The following is a 26,973-nucleotide window of genomic DNA, read 5'->3' on the forward strand; positions in this document are numbered from 1 at the left end:
GCGTATACCCTGAGAGAAAAACATAAAATTTTACAGGCTCACTCACTCGTTTCAGTGGAATTTACAAAATGATGGGAACTTTTCCTTCATTCTGGAAAAATGAGGAAGTGTCAAAGCGTTAACCGCCAGACAAGCTTTAAAACCAATGTAAACCAGTGCACCAACAGAATAATTGCAAGATCATTTATTTTAAAACCAGCTGTGTACAAGTAATGGACAGACAATAAATAAGGGAAAAAAAACAAAATATTCCTGATGCCTAATAAATTAGGGTAAAAGAAGTCATACAAAATGAACTTACCACCCCTGGAAAGCAACACAAGAACACAGAGAAATCTTTAATTATGGCAGAATGTTTCTGAAGACTTCCAAAGACTTCACAGGGCATAAAATAAGAAAACAAAACAAAACAAAACAAAAAGAATAGAAAAATAACACTGGTAGAATAGATATTTAAAAAATGGCATTGTAAACAACATGTTATTTAAAAATACACATAATGGAGGGACAAATACAAGTACACATCCTTCATTCTCTTCATGTCAATGGCAGTTTGTTTGGCTGCTTAAGCAAAAAGACAGATTCTTACACAGCCTGCTGCCATACATTAATGCAACATACACTTTAAAATATCATCAGTATACTAAGCAGTCAGCTAAACAATGGTCAAAGCTGGAGGGGAAATCCGCCCCCTTTTCAACTACATAGAGCTGAACTAAAAATTACTTCAGGCCGATCTAAAAATAATTAGCCGAAGCTGAAATGCTATGAATGCACATGATATTAGTGCAGATGCCATACAGTTTCGGTTTGGGTAGACAAGTCCATGATGCACTAAGTTAGTGTGTATAAAGCATGAAGGCATTCCCTTGCAGTATAAGAATATTACTAAACATGAAAAGGCAAGAACGGGTGTTATAGTACAGCTAAGTTCCTTGAGAAGAGGAGAGAAGTATTTATATTATATAATCCGCGTAAAAAAAGGCCAGTGATTTCCCAGAAAAATTCAGAGACACTTTGGATGTCTAACTATTACCAAACCAACAGTTATTATTATGTGAGGGTTTGTAACCAGCTGTGAGCATCATACATTTCTCTATGAGCCGTAAATCTGAATCACCTTTCACCCTGGATTAAAAAAAAAAATAAAATAAAATCACACATTCCCAAATTATCAAAAGTAATATAAAATTAAACAACAACAAAAAAGCTAAGTAAACAAGCAATTCATATTTACATTACATACAAAATGCACAACACAATTCACGTCGTTAATCCATGACAGTCATTTTAAGCTCAGCCCCAACCCCCCCCCCCCCCCCCCCCCCCCCTTCCTCGAAAGCATCCTGTGAATTTTCTGCTGTCCGTCCTTGTTTGAATAAAGTTTGGAAGTCGAAAGTCTGTCAATGAGCTTTGAACAGATGAAAGAGGAAAAAGTGGTGCACTGCGCCCTCTGGTGGAAAGCCAGTGAAATGACATGAGATGAAAGCGGTGCTCAGAGATTATCCCCTGGTTGGTACTGAGGCTCCGTGGCAGTGAAGTAGTCCTCCAAAAAGGCTTGAAGATATTCAAAGGTGGGCCTCTCCTCTGGGTCCTTCTTCCAGCACTGCACCATCAGCTCGTGCAGGGATGAGGGGCAGTCCTGTGGACAAGGCATTCGATAGCCTCGCTCCACCTGCTCCAGAACCTCACGGTTGTTCATGCCTGGGGAGAGGAAAGTAGAAACACATTACTGCATCAGTCTAATTCTATCTGTAGCTGCTAATAGCTCAGCAGTTCATTCAGTTTATGTCTTCACAGATTATTGCTGGCACTATGACCTTATTATCTTGCTTTAGCTTCACAGGGAAATATTTTCATGTTATTACATCAACTAGACAAAATTTCACAAAGGCAAAGCACAATCATATTACACCACACATTGTACTATATTATATCTTTTAAAAACCACTTCCTGTATAACCTATTTCATTATGCTTCACTGATTTATATCTAGTGTTGAATAGCAGGTAAAAGGAACTTTTCACATGCTTGCACAGCAAACTGGGAATATTTCTCTGCATAATGCAAAAAGTCAAGCATATTATGGAACATGCCCCTCTTTTTCCTTTCTCTTCAGACACACACTCTCACACAGGAAGCATTAATCAAACACATGCAATCAACTGGAATTTTCATATGATTACATTACCTCCAGAGCTTAACAGTCTTACCTGGATAGGGCACCCTGCCCTTGGTCACCAACTCTGTGAGCAGGATACCAAATGACCACACGTCTGATTTGATGGTGAATTTCCCATAGAGCGCAGCCTCTGGAGCAGTCCACTTTATGGGAAACTTTGCGCCTGAAACCAACCAAAAAGATGACATTTAATCTGGCACAGTTTCTCAAACTGCTGCAACGTGTTTGTTGTTTCACTGTTGAGATTCCAGCAGCGTAAGTAGGTCAGTCGTCACTGTACAGATTTTTTCTTTCATCTGTGGTTCCATTAGTGCAGACATCATACCATCCCACTGGGGAAATAACGGAACAATTCCATTATCTATCCCCATCTCAGTTTTCACTTGGATGGGGTTAAACAAGTAAACATTTAAATTGCAAACAAATGAGTGAACATGTTGACAGAGCCTGGAAGACCTCGTGTTGTGGCTCACAGTCTGACTGCCTGTTCCTCATCCTTAAAAAAAAAAAGAAAAGTGACTAAAAAGTCTTAAATCCTACATTGCCTCTGTATATATACAGTTGTTATTGAGCCATAATCTAACCACATACTTCTGTTTTCCACTGGTTTCAACAAAACAAATTCATGCTCGTTTGCTGCACTTATTCTCCATCTGCCAGCCCGCCAACTTTTTCCTCTGACGATGACATTTTCAGAGGATTTTGTGGTTGGAAGACTAGGATCGTACTACAGAAACATTCAAGTCAGACGAAGATGTGTATTTGCAAGTCACTTTGTATAAAAGTTTCTCCTAAATGACAAAATAATTAATCATTTATATAAGATTTTTCTTCTTTCTGCTCTTTTTCATTATTGTTTTTGGATTATTATCTGTTTGTGTTGGATTGTATCAAGAATGAGTCAAAATCAAAGACAACTTTATTAAGTATTAACATGACTGAGCCAAAACCTGGTGCTGACAGCTTTAATTATGCAAACATATTTTTTGTGAATAAAAAAATGTTGCTTACAAGAACTGGCAGTCTAATATATAATTTAGCCTGTGCACTTCACATAGTTGGATCAAACTACAAATGTTTCTTACACATTTACTTGCAGTGTTAAGACAAGAGAATTTCTTTGTAAACGAGAAGTTAAGAACTTGGTGACGGATTTATGAAAAGCTGGTACAACTCAGGGCAGCAGGCTTACCTTGTCTTGCTGTGTATTCATTGTCCTCAATGAGCCTAGCCAGACCGAAGTCAGCAATCTTGCACACCAGGCCGTCTCCTACTAATATGTTGGCAGAACGCAGGTCTCTGTGGATGTAGTTCATCCTCTCAATATATGCCATTCCTGCTGCCACCTGGGAAATTGAGTTCTTTTATTCATTAAACATCACATCATTGAACAGTTTCAAGGTCATCAGATCTGTGCTAAGTAAGATTTTTCATGTAGTTTTATTCAGGACATCGAGAGGTACACCAATCTACCACAGGATCAAAACTACTGACATGAAGGAATAAAATTCTTGTCCTGGGAAATGTTGGGCTGAGGCATTCCTGTGCATGTTGCTTTGAGTTGTACCCCATCTTTCCCCCTTGTTGCATTCAAAATGACAAAGAATTAAAGGTGCTGAATCAACTACCAAACCACATCTATGTTGACCTCACACCAAAGGACCTCTAAGTGCCCATCCCAGAAACCTTTCCACACGCACAGAGGTCCATGGTCCATGCTCTGATGGGCTCATTCGAGTTTAATGGGGATTTACCTAATATTGGGCAAACAATTTTTGTATTATCGCTGATTGGGCCATATCTTTTATTGGAAAAAAAAAAAAAACATCACATATTTGCTCTATTGTGAAATAAACTACAGTATCACATGTGACTAGTTTTCAACTCTTAAAGTGACGATTTAGAGTTTTGGGATATGATACAAGCTACAACACCTTTATTAATCTAGTTTTTGGTCACAAACTTTTAAATCTTTTAATCATCCATTTGGTTTTAATATAAAGATGGCAAACAAACTATCCCAGTGAACAACAACGCAACACATGCAGTTTAACATACTGTCATTTTGGGCAGATAAAGTAAGAATTTGCCTCATGCAAAAACTGGTATTGAGGCAAAAGTAGATATGGATGTAAAAAAAATTATAAGTGATATTACATTTATATAATGTTAATAGGCAGGGATGATATTTGGTAAAAAAAACTATGCACAATGAACATTTTGAGAATAATTAGCACCATACCTGAGCTGCCATGTCCACAAGATTTGGCAGTTTGAGGCCGCGTCCTTCACCATCTTTAAGAAAGTCGAGCAAACTCCCTAAAAAAAGAGAAGTAAATAGATCAAAATTAGGTTAGTTTTCATTTAGTAATTAACGTAATTACTGATCTGTACATCATCAAAACATTGTGAGCAAGAATGCAGATATGGAATATTAACACTCACCTTTGCTCATGTACTCAGTGACAATGTAGATGGGTTCTTCGGACACAACGGCATAGAGCTGTACCAGCTTATCGTGCCGGAGCTTCTTCATGATTTGAGCTTCTTCCAGAAAGGACTCTGGAGACATGGTGCCGGGCTTCAACGTCTTCACCGCCACTTTGGTTGTGCCATTCCACGTACCTAACAAAACAATAAAAAGTAATAGCAGTTAAACTGACCTTAGGATTCAACTCATGACATATTTAGACATATTTAGTTGTTTTCAGATGGGGAACATAAAAAGCACTTCATTAAACTGCTAAGTTTTGTTCAATGATAGAGACAGTTTCATATAGCAAAATAAAAAAAAAACAAACAAAAAAACTCTTTTCACTGAAGTCTATCACATACAGCTGTTGTGCAATGCTGTCCACAGCTGTTGAATTTTTCATTCCTGCCAAAAGATACACACCCATCCAGACTTCTCCAAACTGGCCGTTCCCAAGGCGTTTAATGAGCTGCAGCGACTCCCTCGGGATCTCCCAAACGTCTTTGGTTTTGACCGATAGGTCAGTCAGACGTGGCATGCCTTTGTGGCATGGCACAATCAGCCTGCAGCACAGCCCTGCAGCCCTGGCTGGAGAAACGTATGGAAACAGAGTTTTTAGTGGAAGAGAGGGGAAGAAATTCAAGCACTAGAAGTGTTACTTCAGGATGTTTTTGTACTAATAAATGTAGCCGTCGAACCAGAGTAGTGTTGAACAAGCTGCTGGAGTGTCTCAAACTGGGCCCTGGTGGTGATGTAGTAGCCTCCATTGTCTAGCTTGCGAATCTTGTAGTGTTTAACATGGTCCCCCTTGATGTCATCCCAGTCCTGGATGGAGAGTGAGTAGGCTCCTGGAACCAAGACAACACATAGCCTTGTTTAAATAAGTGGTTATACCATTCGTGACTTTGTGGTATTGTTTTTAATGGGTATAGAATGCAATGTGAACAAACAGACTTGTTAGTTTTCCTGAAGTTTAAAAGCATTCAACATGTCAGTGTGTTGATGCAGCTCAGTCTGGAATACCTTTGGTTGTTTCACTCTCACGGATAAGGAAAGTCCCGCGGGCATTGCCGTTGGAAAGCAGCTGTCTCTCTGCATCCTTCCGACCTAATTTACCAAAGTACCAGCTGGAGGGAAAAAAAAGTACCAAACTGTAAAGCCTAATATTTGTTTGTAATGTTTTTTTAGTTTTTTTTTTACAAATAGCCTGCTGTGGTCAAGCAAATATGTTGAACAGGGTGAAAAGCTGTGACGTGGGTTCTCAAATATTTATGATATGCTTTTCTGTTGATGAAGCTGCTGTACCAAAGTGAGGCTGTGTTCGAGGGTGTGTGCTCATTTGAAAAACTTTTACTCACTCTTCAGCTTGGATTGAGTCCACAGGAGCTACGTAATTGCTGGGAATGTATCCAGTTCCACCTGTAGTAAGGGAACGAGCCTCCCACCAGTCTCCCTCACTGAAACGAGGATGACAGACGGTGGATGGACATTTGCATGCAAAGAAGACATGAACCATTTAAGTGGATGAAAAGATTTACAGAATGCCTCGTCTAAGAGCCAGAAAAGAGCACTACGTTAACATTTAAAGAAATAGTTTTCTAGCAGGTGCTTGAACATTTTGTGAATAATCACTTAGATGTTTAACTAACAGTTGGACTCTAAAACCTTTTCTTTGTATAATTTACAGATTAACTTGGGAATTGTTTGTCTATACTGAGAGAACAGTTTACTTTAATTCAAAACATCCTAGCAGACAGAAGTTGTCCAGTTCGTCTATTTTGTAGGTCTGAGTTTGGACAATCTGGTCTTTAGTCATCCTGGTTCAAAAACAAATGAAATTACTCTGCATGGCCTACACACTGTGGCAGAGGTTAGGACTTGGTTCTGCTTCAGCACAGCAGAGATAACTAACTTGGGTAAAGTTAAATGTTTGGTAAAAGCATGTATTGGCAGGTAACTACTTGACAGAACATTGACTGACGTCAGTCAGTTGTTGCCATGGGTAACACTACCCTGAGCTCTGTACATTTCAAATGCATTCATATACAATGGCAACAGACACCTTGTAGTACATGGTTACAGGAAAAAGTGAGAATTCATATTTCAGAGTCACTATTTCTAAATTAAACTGACGTATTTAAACATTCTGCCTCTGTGATGCATGCTGAAATAAACATAAAAAGGTCAATCGGTATTGCCAGCTAGCCTCAGGCTGTCCCTAATTGTGTTTGGTGAGATTCACAGGGGCAGATGATGCCACTGAAGGTACACAAGACAAGGCAGGGTAAATTACATTTTTCAAGTCAGAAAAAGGACAAATAATAGGATAAACTGGACAGCGCTACCTGACTGGCCTCTGAATTAGGCAAAAAAACTGTGGCTGGTTGAGGTAAGAATAAGAATACATGGTAATCAGAGAAATTAAGCTAAAGCCTTCAGTACTATGAGTTAAGAAAAGGATTAAAAAAAGAAAGCAAAGTAAAATATAAGACACCTAAATGTAGCACCTTTGAAAGAAGACAAATCTGATCTATGCTGGGCAAAGTTTTTAACACAGACTGCTCCTCTGTCTGTTACTTTTCATCCAAAGTGCAACTTTCTGATGTTGATGACAGACAAAAAACAGGGTTGGAAAACACGACCACCACCCTCACAATGCTGTCATGTACATGTTTTCACACTTACGTGCTGTTGAGGATCTGGAACCTCTCCCCCTTTCTGAAGCTGAGGTCATCCTCAGTCCTGGCTTCATAGTCATACAGAGCCACGAACAGAGTCACCCCTGCAGGAAATAAAAAAATGTAACATGTGGTGTTTGGAGTTGGTGAAAGCAAAGTAAATGGATCAAATCAGGTTTTGTGTTTGAGTGTGTTCATCTGTTGAACACATGAGCTGCTTCTAATGCATCTGCATAAGAACAACTGCCATTATGTTCATTATTTACACTATATGTGCATATTCAGTTTAAAAATGTCAATTTAATATACACTTTCTAAATTAATTATTTCCACATAACTAACCTTCTCAAACTCACCAACCTGAGAACTACCCACTTTTTAACTTTCCTAACATCTTACTTGCAGATATAAATTGATTATATTTAGGCAGCCCTCAGAGAAGAAAACAGAAACCTTTTTAGGAGACTTGAATAAACTAGAAAAAAAAAAAAAAAAAAAAAAAAGCACAACATTTAATACTGTTTATGGTTTTCATTTAAATATTTAAACTATAAAGTTGCTTTTGAGTTCTCTCTGGAAACATATGAAAAAAAATACTATGCATTATTTAGTTGGTGGTGTTCAGTAACATTGCTATTGTTATGTTTCTGTTGTTCGGTTTAAATCAAATAAGTTGGTTATTTGTCATTTACAACCACCAGATTTTTTTTATTTTATTTTTGTTTGTGTGTTTTCCAAATCAGCTTTAATGTGCTGGTTTTTCAGCCACAGCTGGCAGCAATTTCCAGTCAAAAAGCTTTGATAAGCCAATTGTCCTTTATAAAACACCAGGAGAATGGAGCTACCAGCTGCTAAACAGGCAAAATATCTGGCAGGAGTTGGGGGACACCAAAGCAGAAGCCAAAAAAAAAAAAAGAAAAAAGATAATAACAACAACTGAATATCCAGTCATCCACCCATGCACTCAACTAAAGTCCTTGTTTTACACCATTTCAGAAATGGTGAGTGAATTATGTCTGCCAAGGTCCAAACAAATAAAAAAATCTAAATCCAAATGTCCTATCTTAACCTCACTTCACAAGCTGAGGCATGAATGTTTCTTCGAGCTGCCCTCTTGGGAGTATTTTTTTATTCATACAGATTGCTGGTGCTGACTCTGCAGATATAAACTAAAGCCTAAAATAGTTTCAATCAAAGCAAGAGATACTGTTTGTTTATGCTTAGCACATCATATGTATCTTTAATATGTTCAGCAGGGGCTTGTAAGTCAGTTCCTCCGCACTGGATGCAGTTTTACACTCTGTAATGCAGCGTATGGCTGTTCTGCTTGTCAGATGTGCCTCACAGAGCCCTGCCAACAGGTCACTCTGTTTTCTATTCATTTGCTAACCAATAGCCAGTTAGCTTAGCATTACCTCTGAAAACAGCCAGTGTTGCCAACTTTTTCCAATGGAATGTGGCTAAAGTCTGCTAAAAGGGTCACTGGATGTCACACAGTAATTAGCGTATTCATTACTTTAAAAACACATTTGTATTGTGATTGTGTCAGATTTGAACTGTTTCCCTCTCTTCTACTTTCTGTGCTTAAATACACCATATCTTAGTACAGCAAATTCCCAACAAAGCTGCTCTCATTCATATTTCATTTCTTTCTTTTGTCAGAAAGCAGAGTCTGAAACTGTGACTGAAATGTGGCTCATTAAGAAAATGTGTTTACTTGCAGTCACTTCCAAGATGGCTTGCTCTGCTGTAATAAAATCCTTTTTTTTCTCAAGCATTGTATTATTTGACAAAACCATCATCCAATTAAGTTAAAGAGAATGTCTGTGCTGTGATTTTGGCTGGATTCACGTGTACGATAACTTAGACAATGTCTCAGACCTTTTCTATGAGTGACAGATGTCTAAACACTGCCTTCCACTTCCTCTGCTCTGTCATGCGGGTGGCATTGTGGCTTAGCTGCACGAACATGAACTGAGACTATTTTTCACTCCTGCCACAGATGAGTAGATCCTGCTCTTGCAGGGCTATTTTGGTGCCTATCTTCTCTATGAATTACCTAAGGTCTGTGTTGAAAGACACCAGAATTATGTCAAGGGGTCTGAGGAGTCTCTAAATCTAGCAACCGATTTTCAAGTTGGTAATGCTGAAAATTGCCCCCTCACCTTCTTCAGTGCGTTTCCTCCAGGAGTAGCAATAGCTCTCTAAAATTTCCACTGATTGCCTGACTAAGCACAGTGCCTGTTATTTATCGATATTTTATTTACAAGCTATAAGACTGGTTGCAAACTCTCAAAACTATAGATATACAACTATGATGTAACTTCCTGAATATCATTTAGTTTTAGGAGAACACAATGTGGCAAGTATTAATAGTGAAAAGAAGCATGCTGATGAAAACCTGCTCAAAATATTTTCTCAGAATCACAGCAGCCTACTAAATCCAGTTGTAGCCAAATCTTACACAGATTCTGAGATAGCCAACCTCCTGCACAGACCCCTCCAGCCTCACCTGTCCCTCCCCGAGACCGAAGCGTCCCAGACTGCGAGGATGTGTGGACACCTCCAAACACTGTCACCCCCTGTGTAGCTGCGCTGTGGAAGTTATTGTAGTTGGGAATGGTGGTGACCCCGAAGCTAGGGTAGTGCTGCGGCGTTGGGTCAGACCCATAGCGGTAGCCTGAGTTGTGTGAAAGGCTGGTCTCCCGGTCATCAGTGAGTTTTGCTGCTTCTTTATCCTTACATTGGACACAGCCCATTCTCTACTGTCTGAAGGGAGAGAGACAACGACACAGAGACAGAATTAGCATGTAGGTGAAATAATAAGCCGTCTCCACTGGGGAAATTCTGATTCAGTGTTTCATTATTTCTGAGTTTCCTTTGAGAATTACGGAGAACCTGCTGAAAAATCTTTCAGTCAGGCTGAAATTAAAAGGATTCCTTAAAGTTCTTTACTAATTAAACAGAAGAACATAATGTGACAGAAGTGAAAGGGTTGTGTATGACCACTGCACACCTAACTATGGATGTTAAATACTTCAGGCTGGGAATATCTAATTTACCTTTAAAGAATTTAACAGCACTACTTATCATGGTGAACCTGCATGACAACACTTGAAAAGAATTCACACCTATACACTGCATATACAAGACTGCACACACTATTTTTTGTTTACATTACAAGAAGCCACGCACACATCAATGGATTCAGAGCACTATGGGAAAAACGGCCAGAGAGGCAGACTCTCTGGCACAACACTGAGGAAGACTCATGCAGCATAGGGCCACACTAAAGTGAAGCCAAACCAGTTTCTCTAATGGGTGAAGCAATCTGCTCCATCAATTAAAAAGAGCCTTACCATCTTTATAGAGCCAGTTAAACTAATGAACATCCAGACTCAAGGTGCACCCCTTTTAAGCCCTTGAAGCTGGGTTTTAGGCTGTTAAAACACGGCTGGGAAGAGGCCACTGACAGCGGCGTTGTCTTTCATCAGTGATAGCAGCCAGCTGACTTCAGAGACAGCTAATAGGAAACATACTTATTTACAGTGTCTGAGGCTGGAGAGACATGGTTCTAGTGGCAAACGCTAGCCCTGCAGCAGAAAGAAAACTATCATGCCTCCCCTTCAAGGCTTAAGACTGTTGATCGACTCACAGGGGCAGGACTCAAAAATGATGACGTGGAAAATGTTATTTTACCAATGTCATAGACAGACAGTATTCCCTCCTCCCCAATGCCAAAAATCTAAGGGGAAACACTGCAGACATGAAAGCAAAGTTATTATTTATGCTCGAAATGACAGGTTTTCATTTAATGCAGCCTTTTATTTTGCAGCAACACTGCAAACCAGGGACATTTCTAAAAAAGTTCATGTTTTGTTTTGGATCCTTCTCAAAGTAAACTATTTCTGTGTCCCAAAATGAGCTGGGATCAGACTAACTGCTTTGAAGGAATAAATTTTTATGGTTAGAAGCAAAGCTACAGAGTATAGGGCTGGACTCCTTTAGGCCTGTTTTACATTTACTAGCAAATGCCAACATAGGAAAAAAGTGCGAACAGATGTGTCGGCTGCTCTGCACTGTGAGCTTCGTGGTACCAGCAAGTTAAGTACAACATGTAGCTTAAGGCATAGTTTACATGCTTTTGCTTTATTTTAAAATACTACATGTTTGATTAAAATGGAAACTAAACAGGTTTTCACCAAGTAATACATTTAGTTGGGAGCTGAAAATACCCCCAAAACATTCCTTTTAGCCAGAACAGGCTATGTTAAATGGAGAAAAAAAAGATAGAACACACAAAAAATTCAAAAGGACTCCTGAATATCACTTTTTATTTGCCAGCCTTTTAAATACAGTCGTTTAGTTTTTTTCTCATCTAGATGAAGCCCATATAAAGTGTAAAACTTCTTTCAACACTCAATGCAAGATTAAGTATTAAGTATTGACATTAATGTCTTGTTACTACTAACACAAAAATAAGTATGTATTGTTTAATTATAGTGGCTCATTTTTTGCAGTTTTTGTTATTATAGTTTAGTCCAAAGGTAGCTAAACTGAAAGCCAGACCTTCTTTTAAGGTTCTCATGATAACTCTAAGAAGATGTAACTCCACTGTTGTGACTGTATTCAAACAAGTACTGAGTTTGATTATGTTTTCTTATCCCCTGGTTGAATTCAAGTCGAAAACAATTGCCTTAAAACTGTTGAGTAAATTCACTTGTCCACCGCTGCTGTGTTGTCTTTCCTCTCTCTCTCAACAGACTGAAATAATAGGAAATGACGGCTTTGGCGAATCAGATGACAGGTACAAATCAGTGCCGTGTTACCTGCAGCCCCAGAAGGCTGTACCCTGAAGGATTCTGGGAATCTGAAACAGAAAACGCATGCCTACAAACTATAGAATCACCCCCTGTGCAGGATTTCATTTTCTCCAGGCAGGACGGTATTTGCTCTACTCGGCTTAACTAACACAAGGAACCACTGCAGAGATCATTGTGATTCATGACTGCCAATAAAACCCCATAAAATACCCAGAAGAAGAAACAAGGCTATAGCAGCAGCATTACAGTATGATCCCTGACTAGAGCTGAGACCGCAGAAAGAAACACAAGAAGGAGAACTGCAGCTTCTCCAGTAATCCTTAAGATACCAAATAATCTGCTTGGACATTAATATTTACATTTCCAATCTTGTGGTGTTTACATAGTCCTTCTCTACAGTACTGCAGATACACTTGAACTAAAAATGCTTGGTAACACATGTTTGGGCTACAATTTCTAAATGCACAGTCCTTCAACTAATCAGCTGAAGTACCTAAACCAGAAATAAGCAAATTTCAGTATTTTTAGCTTAAAAAAAATTAATTGACTCTTTCTTTCAAGTAGTTTGAAGATGTGGGCTTTTAATGAGCGCTTGGACGGACATTTATAGTATTGCCTGACCTTTTATAGACATTTTTGTTTTACAACTGATAAAAAAAGCCCATTAAATCAATGTAGAAAAGTCCTTTTCAAACATCAGCTACACAACACTCAGCAGACAGCGTGTAGTCGCTCACTTAATGAATACAAAGTTTGTAACATATTAATGTCTTTGCTTTGGTGGCGTGACGGCATGAAAATATTAACTGAACCGTCTGAAAATTAAACTAGTAAAGTCTGTTTTCTGGTGCATATGCAGTGATTGAAATAGCACTGCCTCCACTCCTGGAGGGATCGGAGTAAATGAGGGGAGATCTCGTGTCGTTGTGCTGCCTGTAGGGATTATGAAAATCTTCTTGCTCTTCAAGTAAAAAGGCCAGGGCTTCTGTATCTTTAACATATACACATATACGGGATCTAGGCCATTCGTACATAAGGATCCAGAGTGCTTGGTTGTTGTTGTTTCTTTTTCTATATCTCAATGCTCATTTGGCAAACATGAAAGTGATTGTGTTTTGTGACTGACAAAAAGTTTCAGTACAGGAAACAATCAAGCAGACTGAACATTTGTTTTTACAGTAAGATAAATGCACTCTAACAAGCATTCTTCACCAAATCCAAGAGAAGATTACTCTATTGTTATGTTATGCAGACGACAATGCAATGCATTATATCCAAATGTCAAGACAAACCTCTGAAATATGATGATTCTGGGTCAGAGATCTCTTAGCCTTTCAGTGTAGCAGAGACACACACAGACACATGGCATGCTCAGTTCAGTGTCTGACCTGCGGCACAACGTTATCCCCAAAGAAAGCAGATGATGGCATTGCAGCCTTAGGACTTGTTCCTTTCCTTGGGTATTGCAAGACCACCTCAGTCTTAGTGAGGACAATCGTTGTGCTATTTTCATACCCAAATGAACAGCTTGCCTCAAAAAGGGACATACTGGTGTAATAAGAAAGATTGTCCTATAGGGACAAGACCACTGCTGCAAAATGTGTCGGAAGAGTTAACAGTAAAACGCAAAGGTGATGAAAGAGTGGGAGGATTGGACTGTGGCATAAAAATAGTCAGGACTGTAATAACTACTTCTGATCTGATGAATATCCTTAGCCAACACTGCAAGCACATAAAACACGTGATAGCTTCGAAGCTGCAACCACTGGGCTCAACTGGAAATTAATTTACCGCAATGACAGCTTTTTGATGCTGTTCAGGCACAAGGATTAATCATCTATAATAACACTCATAATGCTGGGAGCCATAATGAGAGAATGGGTCATTTATAGAAAAGTGGCGATCAATATAGTAAATTAAAAGGATGGGAATATCAGGGTCACGCAGAGTAATCAATGGATTGGCCCATAAGAGCTCGATGTGACATATTTGTTACATACAGTTTCTGAGACATTTTGCTTCAATCTATGTCATAAAGTTTGCTCAAAATCCTGCTGAACACATTCTGATACTTGTCTTCTATCCCCTGATAGATACCCAAAAGCAGAAAACTACATTATATATTTTTTTAAATATCACATGGTAATAAATGGTAGATACCCCCCCACAAAAAAATGTTAATTTTTTTGTTACAGTTTGTTAAAGGGCCAAATAAAGACCACATATTAAAAAAATTGACTTTTCTTGCCATTTTTTTCATGGGTCAGGCCTTAGAGGGTTAAACAGGAGATGGGCAGACAGGCCTGAGAACCAGACATATGTCCACTCTGAGGCTGAGCCATTAGAAAAACAAAGAGGACAATAAGTTGAGTGACACTGGAACAATCTCAGGATCTTCTTTTAACTTGCTGCACTGATTAAACGATTTGATTTCTAACTAAAAACAAAATGGAAAAAGGAAATAATCTACAGTAAAACAACTACTATATTTTACATATTTATAATACAGCTTTAATGTAAACTATATTTTTCATCTTTTGCAGAATGTATGGTTTTATTTTGATGTATGTTTTCAAAGTAACTGACTGTTTCTTTTTTTTTGCCCATGCATTTCTTATTACCCTGAAAACCATTTTCACTCTCATTTTGTCTTGTAACACTTCAATAAGAAATACTGCTGTAACTAACAATTGTTCTCATTTCCAATTAATTTGCCAACTAATGTGCTTTCCAACAGTGATTAAAACTTTGTTTACAAACAGTAAACAAAAAGTTATGGGAAAAAAAGCTATATTTATCAAATTAAATCAAATGAACTAATCAAAGTCCTTGTTTATCTCCTTGGATTCTTGCAGATCTAACAAGCTGAATACCAGAGGGTGGGGGCAAATAAGACTACATTACCATACTTAATAATAAAACAAATAGTGGTGAAAACTGGTCATTATTAGGAATATATTAATAATTTAACCACATTTAACTTAGAAATGTCTCAGGAATTTGATAATTTTGCAATTCTACACAGTTCTAACAAAAGCAGCCCTGTTCAAAGTGATGTGGGCCTTTAACATTCATTTCACCAACATGGCACAAGCAAAGGCTGAACTTCCCACACCCCTCCCACTGATGTCGCATTTGTATCGACCTTATTCAGGCCAAAAATTCAACTTTTTGTTCACTCAACAAAGACAAGCGCAAAAGAGCATCGTTTTCAGTTCCATTTGAATACTTGCGAAGCACACTGCTCCGTTCACTGGATTTGGTGCAACACCGACACTCTCCTCCTTATGGCCTCCTTATGCCATTCTCTGAATAGTTACAACATTTGCTTGTGTCAAACAACTGAGTTCATTCAGTGTATCAACAACAAGACAATGGCCACATTTCACTTTGCTACAAGATTATGAACACAATGAAATGTAGTGTTAAAGCTTTCAAAGCATTCTTCATACACTGAATGAACAGAGCCAGTTATAAAACCCACAGCTGAGCTTTATACAGTACGTGGGTTTAAGCCCAACTGCGTTTTAGTGTTACAATGTTCACAGTTGAGTGTGTTGAGTCATGTTGTTAAATCACTGAGCCCATTGTAAATATCCATTCAGTCAGTGAGATTTGTGCCTAGTAGAAGAATTGGAGAAAACGGCATATTTGGGGGGGGGGGGGGGGGGGGGGGGGGGGGGGGGGAGGGTTTAAAATTCAGATATTTTTTTTTTCCAGGGACAGAGGTAGGATTCTGCCTGAGAGTCTAAAAGGGAGGTTTAATTATTTCTTTCCAAATCTTGTGCCAGTGGAGGGCAATGGTCAGTGTAAATATCTACTGGAAATACTGATGAGGTGGTTCTGCAACAATGGAGGCTCCAAGTGTTTTGGTTGAACTGAATCACACTTGAGGTGATGAAAAGTGTAAACCTGGGCAAGAGAGACAAAGTGTACGATTAAAAGGGCTTATTTTTTTAAACAATTGTTGAGTTCATTATTGTCACAAATCTGTGGGGAGATTTTCTTTTGGTCGCTGCGTTATATTGCTTTAAAGAAAAATCTGCTAGGTTAAAAAAAAAAAAAAAGCCAAGGGTCTCTGGATCTCTGATGTGGCAACATCACATGATCAATTTCCTCATGTTAAAAACAATAACAATAAACTACCACTGCTGATTGTAGATTGATCAATTTATAGCGTTTTAGGGACATCCCATTCTTCAAAGAGTTTATCAATAAATAAAGCAAATGATTAGAAGATTATCTTTTCTAATTGATTAAGTTATAGATTAATTTTCTGATTACCATGAAACAGAAGAAACAGATTAAATTCCAACTCCAAGCAAAGCTTTCTGCTAATTGCAACTTAGTTTTTAATGTGAGAACAAGGAAAAGCTGCAACTCCTCACATTTGACAAGCATCGTCAATAATTGTTAAATGATAAATTGATTAAAAATAAGCTTAAGAAGCAGAATCTATTAAATAATTAAATGAATAATGAAACTAAACAAATCACTACTGGCTGCTGTATGTCATACTTGTTGACCTATTTGATATCTTGTAAATAAATAGTTTATAAATGCGATCTAGTAACATTTTGACTTTATAATATTGTTTTTCAGGTGTGCCAGCTTTGGGATGTATGGACAGAGAAGACCTGAAGGTAAATGTATATGGTCCACGAACCACTTTATGCAACTCCTTTCATTCAAATGTGACATATCACGCACAACAGTTGCGCAGTTGTTCATGGACAGGCTGAACACTCAGCTTCAGGGTGCTGAGTGGACATTTGTCAGCCAGCACACTAACTATTCCCTAACTTATTGCACATGGGTAACACTGAGCTCACAGCTATACACACACAGCCCATCATTTCCCTGTTTGCCTACAAGATGGATGGCTGCACCCCCAGACACAACAGATAACCCGATTAAAGCGGCTTTAATAGGATATTTAACAACGTGGCAGTGCAATTAGCTAAAAGAATATGATAATTAATTTAGAGGTGAATCAAAATAAGGCTGTCTGCAGGTCGTCCTGCGCGTTATGAGCGAGGCCTCAATGGTCAGCTCTGTTCTGCAACGCATCCATCCCTGCTGCTGCAACACAGGAGCCCCCTCTCCAGAATCGCAGCACTGCAAAAACATCACCCACAATCTCCGCGCTCTCACTGTGTATTTCCTATGCAGGGCCAAAGTTATCTTTTAATTAAATACGCATGCAAAGCGACTGCATGAACGAATGATTTGAATGCGATGGCTCAAATGTGTTCTCTATTCCCTCTGCTCTTTTACCGTGATGGATTCAACCCACAGTGCAAAATAGGGGACAAGGCGAGTGCACCGCTTAGAATTCAACACAGGGAGAGAGAGAAAAAAAAATCATGCTTACCACAGAAAATCAGATTAATCCATCGGAGTTTCCAGGGGGACTTTTGTGGAGGAATTCGCTGATGTGTGTGTATTTTTCCCCTCCCCACTGTCTATTCTTTTTGCGAAGAGGGAGAATAGCGGTTGGAGACTCGTCCCTGCCGATTCCGGAGCGCCTGTCGCCGCCGTGTGTACAGATGATGACGACGGCGAACAGCGTCAAGTTGGCGACCATAGCAACAAGCAACTTCCTGTTAACAACTTCAAAGTCAAGCCATCGTTTCTCAGTTTATTTGTGAACATAATTTGCGTGAAAATAAGAGGATTTTTTACTTATTTATTAATTTTTTCTTTATAAATGTTATATAGGCCTATATATATATATTATATTTATTTATATATATTTATATATATATATATATATATATATATATATATATATATATATATATATATATATATATATACATATATATATATATTTATATATATATATGTGTGTGTGTGTGTGTGTGTGTGTGTGTGTGTGTGTGTGTGTGTGTGTGTGTGTTTTAAGAGAATAGTTTTGCTCAACTAAAGCTATCATTATAGCATTATGCTATACACACTACATTGGCAAAGATGAAGCTTTTGTTTTGATGAGCAGACGCCGTATCCGGTTCGTCTCACGTTGTTTTGACGCAGATGTTATTGCGTACGGCTGATGCAGATCCAAACCGACCGATTGCTTTGATTGACACCACTTTCCTCCAATGTTAAACTACAATGTATAGCGGGGGCACCTCCCTGTCTTTGATAGTGCTGAAAAACGGGGCAATGTTGACTATTTGTTTTTGTTCAAGTCATGGATCATTTAGTGTGGTGCCATATTTGTATCTGAACGTAAGAAACATTTTTTACACAGTTGAAAGAAACAGGATTATTACAGGGTTTTTATTTTGCTCATGTGTAGCTTAGGACCTTTAACTGGCAGATTTCTGGTTTGATTTTAAACAATGTCAAGTATGGGTAAAATACTAAATTTGATACTGCCCCAACATATGTTCTACACTTTTGAAGTTGTTTTGAATTAAATTAGTAGCTAAATGTATGTAATATTTGTTACTCACTGGAAATTTTCCCCTTAAAGTGTACTGCAACATCTTAAAATTCCTCATGTGAAGATAGTCAAATAATAATGATTTTTTAAAAAAGTCACAAGCCCTTTAATGTTTGCCATTTTTATTTAACAGCTCAACCTTTTAATTCATGTCTTCGCATTTCCAAAACTGAGAACTAATAATTGTTCATTTTGGCATGGTGGCTCCAGTGCCTAGTTTGTGTCCTCTGTAGACCATCTCATGTTTTATGTATTTGTGGTCCAAAGACAGCCTTAACAAGACTGCTATAAAATGCCCTACCTAATTCTGAATTTGGTGAGTTTCTTATTGCAAATTATCCTAGTATTGCTTTGTGTTTATGTATGTACAAAATTTAAAAGTCTTTAGTTTAAAAATAGCATTTTAAAAACATGTCTTTTTTTCACCTCAATGAAAGCAAACTTGATCTTTTTTGTTTTTATTAGAAACCACTTCATGCCCCACTGGCTTTGTCCCCAGGTTAACATATTCATTGCAGCTCACCATAATAATTACAGCTTTGCATGTAATCAGAATATCATAACAATGAACGTGGCCTAGTTAGCATGCTGAGTGTAGGGAGGGACTGAACGAAGTCACCCAAATCCTCAGTCTGTTGTGAATGTTGCTGTGCAGTCTGAAGCTCATGCTCACCCTGCTTTTCCTCAATCAGAAGTCATGAACGCTAAAGCCCCTAGCAGCAAACATGCAGCTCTTTCCTTGCAGCCATTTTGGACTGGTAGCCACGGAGATGTGGGTCATGCAGTGATGGAATAGAGAGGCGACTTGTGGCTGGTGGTGGAGTAAAAACACTGCAGGCTGGCGGAGCAGACAGCAGAAGCAGTAGAGAGCCATAAACTCTCATTATATCTGGGTCACTGGGATGTTCCAGCTGCAACAAGCAGACAAGGCACTATTATGCAAGAAGAGAGATGATAGAAGTTATGGGTGCTGGGGCTTATAGTTACAGGGGGGGTCTCTTAACTCAGTGGCACATATGTCAGGATGATGCCATGATAATATAACATGAGACAAGCTGAACTGTGCTTAACTCAGCCACCTAAAAGCATGTTGTTGGCGTATAATAAATCAAACATTGTCATGAACAACTCAAATTTAAATAGTCAAACACATTTTGAATTGGATAGAAATACAAACTATGGGTTCCACTGTGAAAGGCTGTCTTTTCATATGACGTTGTTTATGTATACAGCCACAAAAACACAGACATTACAAAGTGATAGATAACTAGATGTAAAAACAAACACTTTTTAAAAGGTTTTTGTTTCTTTTATAAATAAATACATACATTTTTGTCATTGAATGCATTGGTGTTGAGATGCCAAACAAAATATAAAACAGGAGGACACACAATACATCTCATAAGACATCAAAACAGAAAAGAGAAAGATTTATGACATTGTTTTGTCTAAAGTGTTATCTGTTTGGTTTTGCTGTGTTTTCAGATTTGTTACTCCCTTGTTAATAATGAAATATTTTACATTTAGCCACACTTTGTTGTTTTGCTGCATCCAGAGTTTTGCACCACAAGACCCCAACAGACTAAAATAATCTGATAATCAAATTACTAATTCATCTTGAAGTCAGCGTTTCAGATTCTTCTGTTTATCTAATTCTGAAAAGGTCTGAAGCTATGTGAAATAAAAACAAGAAACAAACATAAAACAAAATGACAAACCGTGTTTTGGTATACTAACATGGGGACACAAAGTTGTAGGCCATATTGTTGTGTCTCTCCTATTGTCCGCGGCCCCTGCTCCGTGACCTCCCCACTTTAAGAATCCGGACTTATGATTGGTGGAGACGGTGTGGCTTTGTCGTCATAACCACATTGCCCATTCATCGGCGGACTTGGGCGTTGTACTCCGCATCTCATTAGCGGCGGGGCCAATTTCTCCATCTACAAGCTCCGCTCGAAGAAAGAAAAAAAAGAAAAAAAAAAGGAAAAAAAAAATTGGAGGAATTCGCATTTCTTTCGCACCTTCACAAGCTTTAAAGTGCTTGTTAGTGTCTTTGCGGTCATTTTGATTTCGAGCCCATTCTTCGGCTTCAGTCGCACAAGGAGGCGTCGGCGTTCCTTGAATTTTTGGGAGGAAGCTTGCGGTCTTTGTTCATTCATCTGATCGGTTGGGTTCCTTTGTTGGAACAAAAGCATGGGAGCGCAAATCTCCAAAACCACTGGAAAAGAGGAAGCCGCGGTGGAAAAGCCAGCAGAAGGTGCAGCTGTTGCGTCAAAGACGAACGGACAGGTAAACTGCGGGTTTAATTATTTAAGTCTTAATTGCATAATCATAATTTCGTCTCCGTTTAGCAATGTGTTGCGTCAATGGCGTGCCTCATGTTCCCTGTAGCGCATCCACACGCTCACCGGCATTCAGGGAAAGTGGCCACATGTATCCACATTTCTCCATTGAAATAGAAATTTCTCCATTGCATTGAAATTCTCTGACTGCATCGCAATATATGGTTTAAGACTTAACTTAAAAGCGTGTGACTTAACGTATACTTTGTAAATACTTTATGAATTGGAAATACGAGTTAGACTGCACAACTAATTCTACAGATGCTTAGTTTTATCTCTGAATGATTCAAATGTTTTCTCACAATCAACACATCGTTAGCCCTATTAGCCCTCATATGTCATATTTTAAGGTTTTATAGGGAATGTTGCAGTCAATAAACAATATTAGGAGAATAACTGGACAGATTTAACATGTAAGGCTAAGTAAGATTAAGGCAATTTTGCTATGAGTGTAATGATATCTTAGTTGTTGTTTAGTGGACAAATATTGCTTCTGTTTTCGCTCATTCGGTTGAAATGTGTGCAGCAGGGGTTTGTAGTCGCCCTCACAGGCATGGCCATTTTAAAAACGGTACCACGCCTTTGTTGCCAGTTTCAAGAAATGAGCCACGTTTCTTCTGTTTTGCACAGATACGGCCCATAAAATCAAGAAAATTTAAAAATCCCTTAGAAATAAACAAAGACATGTCTCAAACAGAATATTTCACATTGACAGATTAAATAGACGAAGAAAAGAAACGGGGGAAAAAAAATAAAAAATAAATTCCTGTGATTCCATCGACTCTCAAACAACCGCCCCCTAGTGGATTCTGACTGTACTGCAGTCTTAACCACTAGCCTACTGCTGAAAGCCAGGGATCTGTCGTCATTCTCCTAGTAACAGAAAATGCTGCAGTTTTTGGGCTATTTTCCTATTGGTTACTACTTTTCTGTGAATTTTATTAAGTATTACAGTACTCCATATCTTGCAAAGGTAGCCTTGTAGGCTTCAACTGTCTAAACACAAGCAAGAGCATCAAACTTTTGCATTGCACAATGATGCTCATGTTTAAAGTGACATCTTACTGTCTTCTTTTAGGAGAATGGGCATGCTAAAAGCAATGGAGATGCTTCTCCTGCAACAGAGGAAGCCAATAAAGCTGATGTACAGGCCAATGGAAGCACTCCTACTGAAGAGGCGCCAAAAGAAGAGGGTGAAAAAGTAGAGGACGCAGAGGCTGCCACGAACGGAGAGTCTTCAGCCAAGGCGGAGGAAGGCACTCCGACCACCAGTGAGGATGGCAAGCAGAAGAAAAAGCGTTTCTCTTTCAAGAAACCCTCCTTTAAGCTTAGCGGCTTCTCTTTCAAGAAGACCAAGAAAGAGTCTGAAGAGGCAGCAGAGGAAGGAGAAGCTGCACAGCCAGCCAAAGAGGAGAAGCCTGAATCAGAGGAGGCAGCTACTGAAGAGGCCAAGCCAGCTGAGGGTGGTGAGGAGGGAGCCAAGGAGGGTGCAACTGAGGAGGTGAAGCCAGAGGAAGCTGCTGCTGGAGAGGAGAAACCGGCTGAAGCTTCACCTACTGAGCCAGAAACAGCAGAGGCCACAACTGCTGCTGAGTAATCCTGCCCAATGAGACACCGGAATGAAGGATGATGTAGCCCATCTGAAGGAATAAGAGGACTTGTCTAAAACCAGGGATTTTTTTTTTTCTTCATTTTGTTTACTACTCCGCAACCATCTCATCCATAGAGACTGCAATGACCCTGGCAGTGATGGACAGGAGGTGCAGTAGAGTGTGTGCTGCTTCCTCACTGCGTGTTGGTGCTTGCATGTGTGATGTGGGTGTGTGAGTGCAAGTTTGAGTGGGATTTTTTTTTTTTCTTTTCTACATGATACCATAACATGTTGGTGAATTTAACATATTTAATCAAAGTATTTGGTGCTGGGCAATTGGATGTAGCAGCTAAAGCTGTGTCTGCAAGATCTGACACATTGTGATATTTAAAGGGAAATTCCTTACCCAAGTCTTAAATGTTGTCTTTGCAGTGCACAGTTGTTTACAACTCTTTTAAGCTCAATGCTCCTGTGGACACAAACCATTCCTGAACTAGATTTAGTTAACTGTCAAAAAAGGGTTAAAAAAAAAAAAAAAAAAAAAATAGGTGCTCATCACGTTCCATAGATTCCACCATCTCATTTCTGTAGTAATGCACGTTGTATAGACTTTGATATTACTGGTTTTATGACTGAGATGTACCTAATGACTGAAGTTTTTACCTGATTACCCATTGTAAATGAAGTTTTTTTTCTCTTTTTTTCACCATTTGTAAGATTAAATAAAATTGGGAGATGTTTTAAGCAGATTCTGCATCAAGCTGTGATGATTATGAAACCACTTCAAGTCTACACAAAGCACATGTCAGAGGTAGTCTTTCAATGGCATTTTCCTTCTGTATACAATGAGGCTCAATATTCAATATGGAATGTAACAATACCTGCATACTGGTGACAAGGTGTTAAGTTTATTTCTGAGTTCTGCTGGCGAATAAAGCAATGAAATGTGTATCAGTACCATGTGCTAATTTATTCTTGAAGTAAAACAAGCCACCTTCCTTTGAATTTCTTTTAAAATTAAAACAGTGATGGAAATAAGCATGGTGGATCTTCTTTTCTTTATTTGCGTCACAGCACCCTCATGTGGACCACCTCAGAATGAAAAGATTTCCACCAGTGATTATGCTCAGGACCAGGTATCTAGAAATTGTAACGCTAATGTCCCAAAATTATTCAGTAGTGATGCAACTGTACTCATTTTCTGCTCCATCAATCAAATATAAAGTGTCAAACTGCATCAGATTTAACTGATTCTTACTGAAGAAAACCTCTTCAGGAAATGAGATGTTGAGGGATTGCAGAATAATTATGCTAATAGATTCAGAATGTGTTGCTTCACTCAATTGTACATTTTCTTCTCGGGATATGATGGTGTTTTTAAAAGACATTTCTAATATGTCTAGGGAGGTTTATTATGTATAGCAAACAACTATAGTGCAGACCTTACTGATGTCTGTGCTCACCATCAAGTTTGGATTCTTTACAAAACCTCAAAACCCCATAAAACACCAGACTTAAAAAAAAAGAAATCACAAGAATTCCAGGGGATAGCTGCAGACTTCTTCAGGGTGTTTTTAGTGGTCCGCAGTTGTATTCATGTTCATTGCAAACCATCTATTTCCTTTGCACCCAGTTTAACCCTGTGTACTTTAGCTCTGGCCACCGCAAAAAGGGTGTGCTTTACACATAATATTTCTATTTCTGCTTCCTGGTCTGGTTGTCAAGCTGGGTCAGGTTGTTGAGGCATTTGCTGCTCAGTTTGTCCCCCAGTGTGCTGCACTTTCTAAAATATGCCATTATCCCACATGCCACTCTATCCTCAAAACTGCCAGATGCTTCTTTGTTTTGAGTCTGTTTTTCCAAATAAACATATTCATCACTGATATAACATGAGTTTTTAAGTTAATATATGTCTCATGTATTTAGAAGTCTAGGTAATTTAGGAGTTGTCTACCAGAAGCAGCACTCACCATCTGTGCTCCTGTCTGTCCCACCTCATGCACCAACCACAGCCCAATACAACAACACATCTATGAGTTCTAGAGCCCTTAGATGGCAATCCCCTGTGTTTTTTTTTAACCAGTTTCCTCTCTTTTCTGCTCCTTGGGCCTCTCACCTAACCACTGTCTCGCCCTCTCCCAAGGAAGATCAAACATATGTTGCCCTGCCAATGACCATCCTTGTCCCTCATCCCACACCCAAGCTATTTTCAGCACACCCACTCTTAGACTTGTACAGTAGAGTAGCCTTTCTAAACTTTGGCTACAGTGCAGACAACCATTTGCCATCAGTGGAGAAAGATTTTATTGATCTCCTCCCTCGTAGCTTTTATAAAGGATCTGTTGTAACCAGGTAAATTTATTTATGTTCTTTACTGAATTATGGGAAGGTGTTGCATACATTTTTCAACTTTCGAGTCCCAAATCTCCATAAATTTCTAGTGAATATCCCTTTGTTAAAGTAAATGACAACTAAGGTTCACTGAAGTAAAGTAGAAAAGTTCATTTTGGTGAAGTAAAATACTGGGTTATTTTGTTGTTGTGATGGAAGACTAATTTCGGTTAGTTGTGCTGAATCCAGTTTTTCAAAACTGGTGCAAACATGAGTTTAATTTTGGATACATAGACTTACCTACAAGGTTTTTACAGCCATATTTAAATTTTGTTTTGTTTTGTTGTTGTTTTTATGGACAATGGCACAGGGCACCCCCAAAATCTGACTGGCCCTCCAGGTACTACCACAAGAATAGACAATCAAATTCTAACAAATATTCAGTGTAAACTGACTTTTATTTGTGTGAACCTCAGACGCCCACATGGAAGTGAATACAGCATGCAATGCCCCCGTGCTCTATATGTTATTAATCAACACTAATCATGATGCATGCACTCATACCATAGTTTCATCTCACTGACTATGTGATTATATTGTGTGAACTGTTTACATTTTATGAAAAGGGTGTAAAAGCCATAAAACCACCAGATGTGACAAAATCAAATAGCCAGTAATGCTAAAGAAACACTAATAAAACTTGTGATTTTTTTTTCATTATCAATGAAGTTTAATAGTTTTCAGTGATGAAGTGATAAAGCCATACAGTGCAGAATAACACTGTGCCCCTGCCTAGCCTCCCTTCCCATGAAAATGTTTATCAACCTGCCCCTGGCTATGGAACTACTTGCAGATAGTCTAAAGTGAGAGCTAATAATTGCACTTTACTTACGGACGCTGGACTCATGACTCTGGAGAATTTAAAAGCTGCAAGAACGAGGTTACACTAAACTCTTATAGACAGGTCTGTGTCTTACAGCCCTTCCAGCTGTGGTTTCAGTCTTTCTTTAATCCAGGACAATACAATCTTATTAAATCACATTTGAGTGTTTATCTTCTGCCCTCCTGAAGCAGTTGAATTTTTTCTTATTTAGTGATAACAGGGAGAAGAGAAGGGCTTTTCAGAGGAAGGATGCCATCTTCAATTCAACAACCTGCACAATCTGTTTGGTCTGCACAGAGTTGGAAGTTTTCAGTGTAAAGAGATGTAAAGCATAGGAACAAACATACATAAGCAGTTTTCATTCTAATTTCTCTGTTTCCATATTTACACTACTCTAACTATATTTCACATTAGAAATTTTATCATACTAGTACATTTCTGCAGTTAAAGATTAATTAAGTCACAAAAATATGCTGATTCTGCTGTTATATATAATTTTATAATATAAAATGGAAGCTGATACCAAAATAAACAATTAGTATTTGCTTTAAATGAAAGATTTGTAATTAATTTTTTGTTTATATGTTGGAGAACATACATACAAAATAAGACTCCCACTGAAAGGGGCTCATAGTAACACTTTATATAATCTGGTTTCCCATATTTTTCTCTCGTAGATTTTATATCTTATTAAAAGTGGGTATTTATCTTTGCTACCTACAGAACTCACTCATTGCTCATTCTCTTATGTTTGCCATTTAATTTCTATCATTAATGATTACATATATATTATTTGCAATGTAATCTCACCTATGACAAAACACATGCAAAGGTTGCATGGGTTTCAGTCAGAGTGAATGTGCATGCATTATTCTGACTGTGTTTGGCTGCATTAAACCCAATTAAAACTTTTTGTGTTGCATTGAGTCTTCATGTTCCAGACTGCTGAAACAGCCTTCCAATGAATGTGAGAGGCACAAAAAAATCTATATTTTAAACATACACTGAAACCCAGTTTATTTAGCATGGATTTTAAAAAAGTGTCCTATTATTTTGGTTTTAGTGTATTTGTTAATCTTATTTACTATGGATTTTTAAATATATATATTTAAAACTTACTTTATGCTGTCTTTTCTCCTTTTCACAATATTATTGGTTAGCATTGAATTTTACCACATCATATTTATCTGTCTGTATTTCTAAATATCTGTTCAATTTC

General features: G+C 38.4%; 2 protein-coding genes across 2 annotated transcripts; one reads left to right on the forward strand and one right to left on the reverse strand.

The window, feature by feature from the left end:
• Window positions 1-169: 169 nt before the first annotated feature.
• On the reverse strand, window positions 170-17,707 carry LOC121631674 (tyrosine-protein kinase fyna). Its single transcript, XM_041972672.1, has 12 exons — window positions 17,531-17,707; window positions 9,846-10,102; window positions 7,341-7,437; window positions 6,014-6,112; window positions 5,679-5,782; window positions 5,354-5,503; window positions 5,079-5,243; window positions 4,628-4,807; window positions 4,425-4,501; window positions 3,375-3,528; window positions 2,214-2,345; window positions 170-1,704 (listed from the first exon to the last, which is right to left on the reverse strand). Exons 2-12 carry the CDS (start codon window positions 10,090-10,092, stop codon window positions 1,496-1,498), a joined length of 1,614 nt encoding a protein of 537 aa, XP_041828606.1. The 5' UTR covers window positions 10,093-10,102; window positions 17,531-17,707; the 3' UTR covers window positions 170-1,495.
• Window positions 17,708-20,511: 2,804 nt separating this feature from the next.
• On the forward strand, window positions 20,512-23,489 carry marcksb (myristoylated alanine-rich protein kinase C substrate b). The gene is made up of 2 exons (XM_041972968.1): window positions 20,512-20,896; window positions 22,028-23,489. The coding sequence occupies exons 1-2, from the start codon at window positions 20,801-20,803 to the stop codon at window positions 22,544-22,546; spliced, it is 615 nt and encodes a 204-aa protein (XP_041828902.1). The 5' UTR covers window positions 20,512-20,800; the 3' UTR covers window positions 22,547-23,489.
• Window positions 23,490-26,973: the final 3,484 nt, after the last annotated feature.

Source organism: Melanotaenia boesemani, chromosome 20, assembly GCF_017639745.1.
Source record: "Melanotaenia boesemani isolate fMelBoe1 chromosome 20, fMelBoe1.pri, whole genome shotgun sequence".
In the NCBI taxonomy this organism is placed as follows: domain Eukaryota; kingdom Metazoa; phylum Chordata; class Actinopteri; order Atheriniformes; family Melanotaeniidae; genus Melanotaenia; species Melanotaenia boesemani.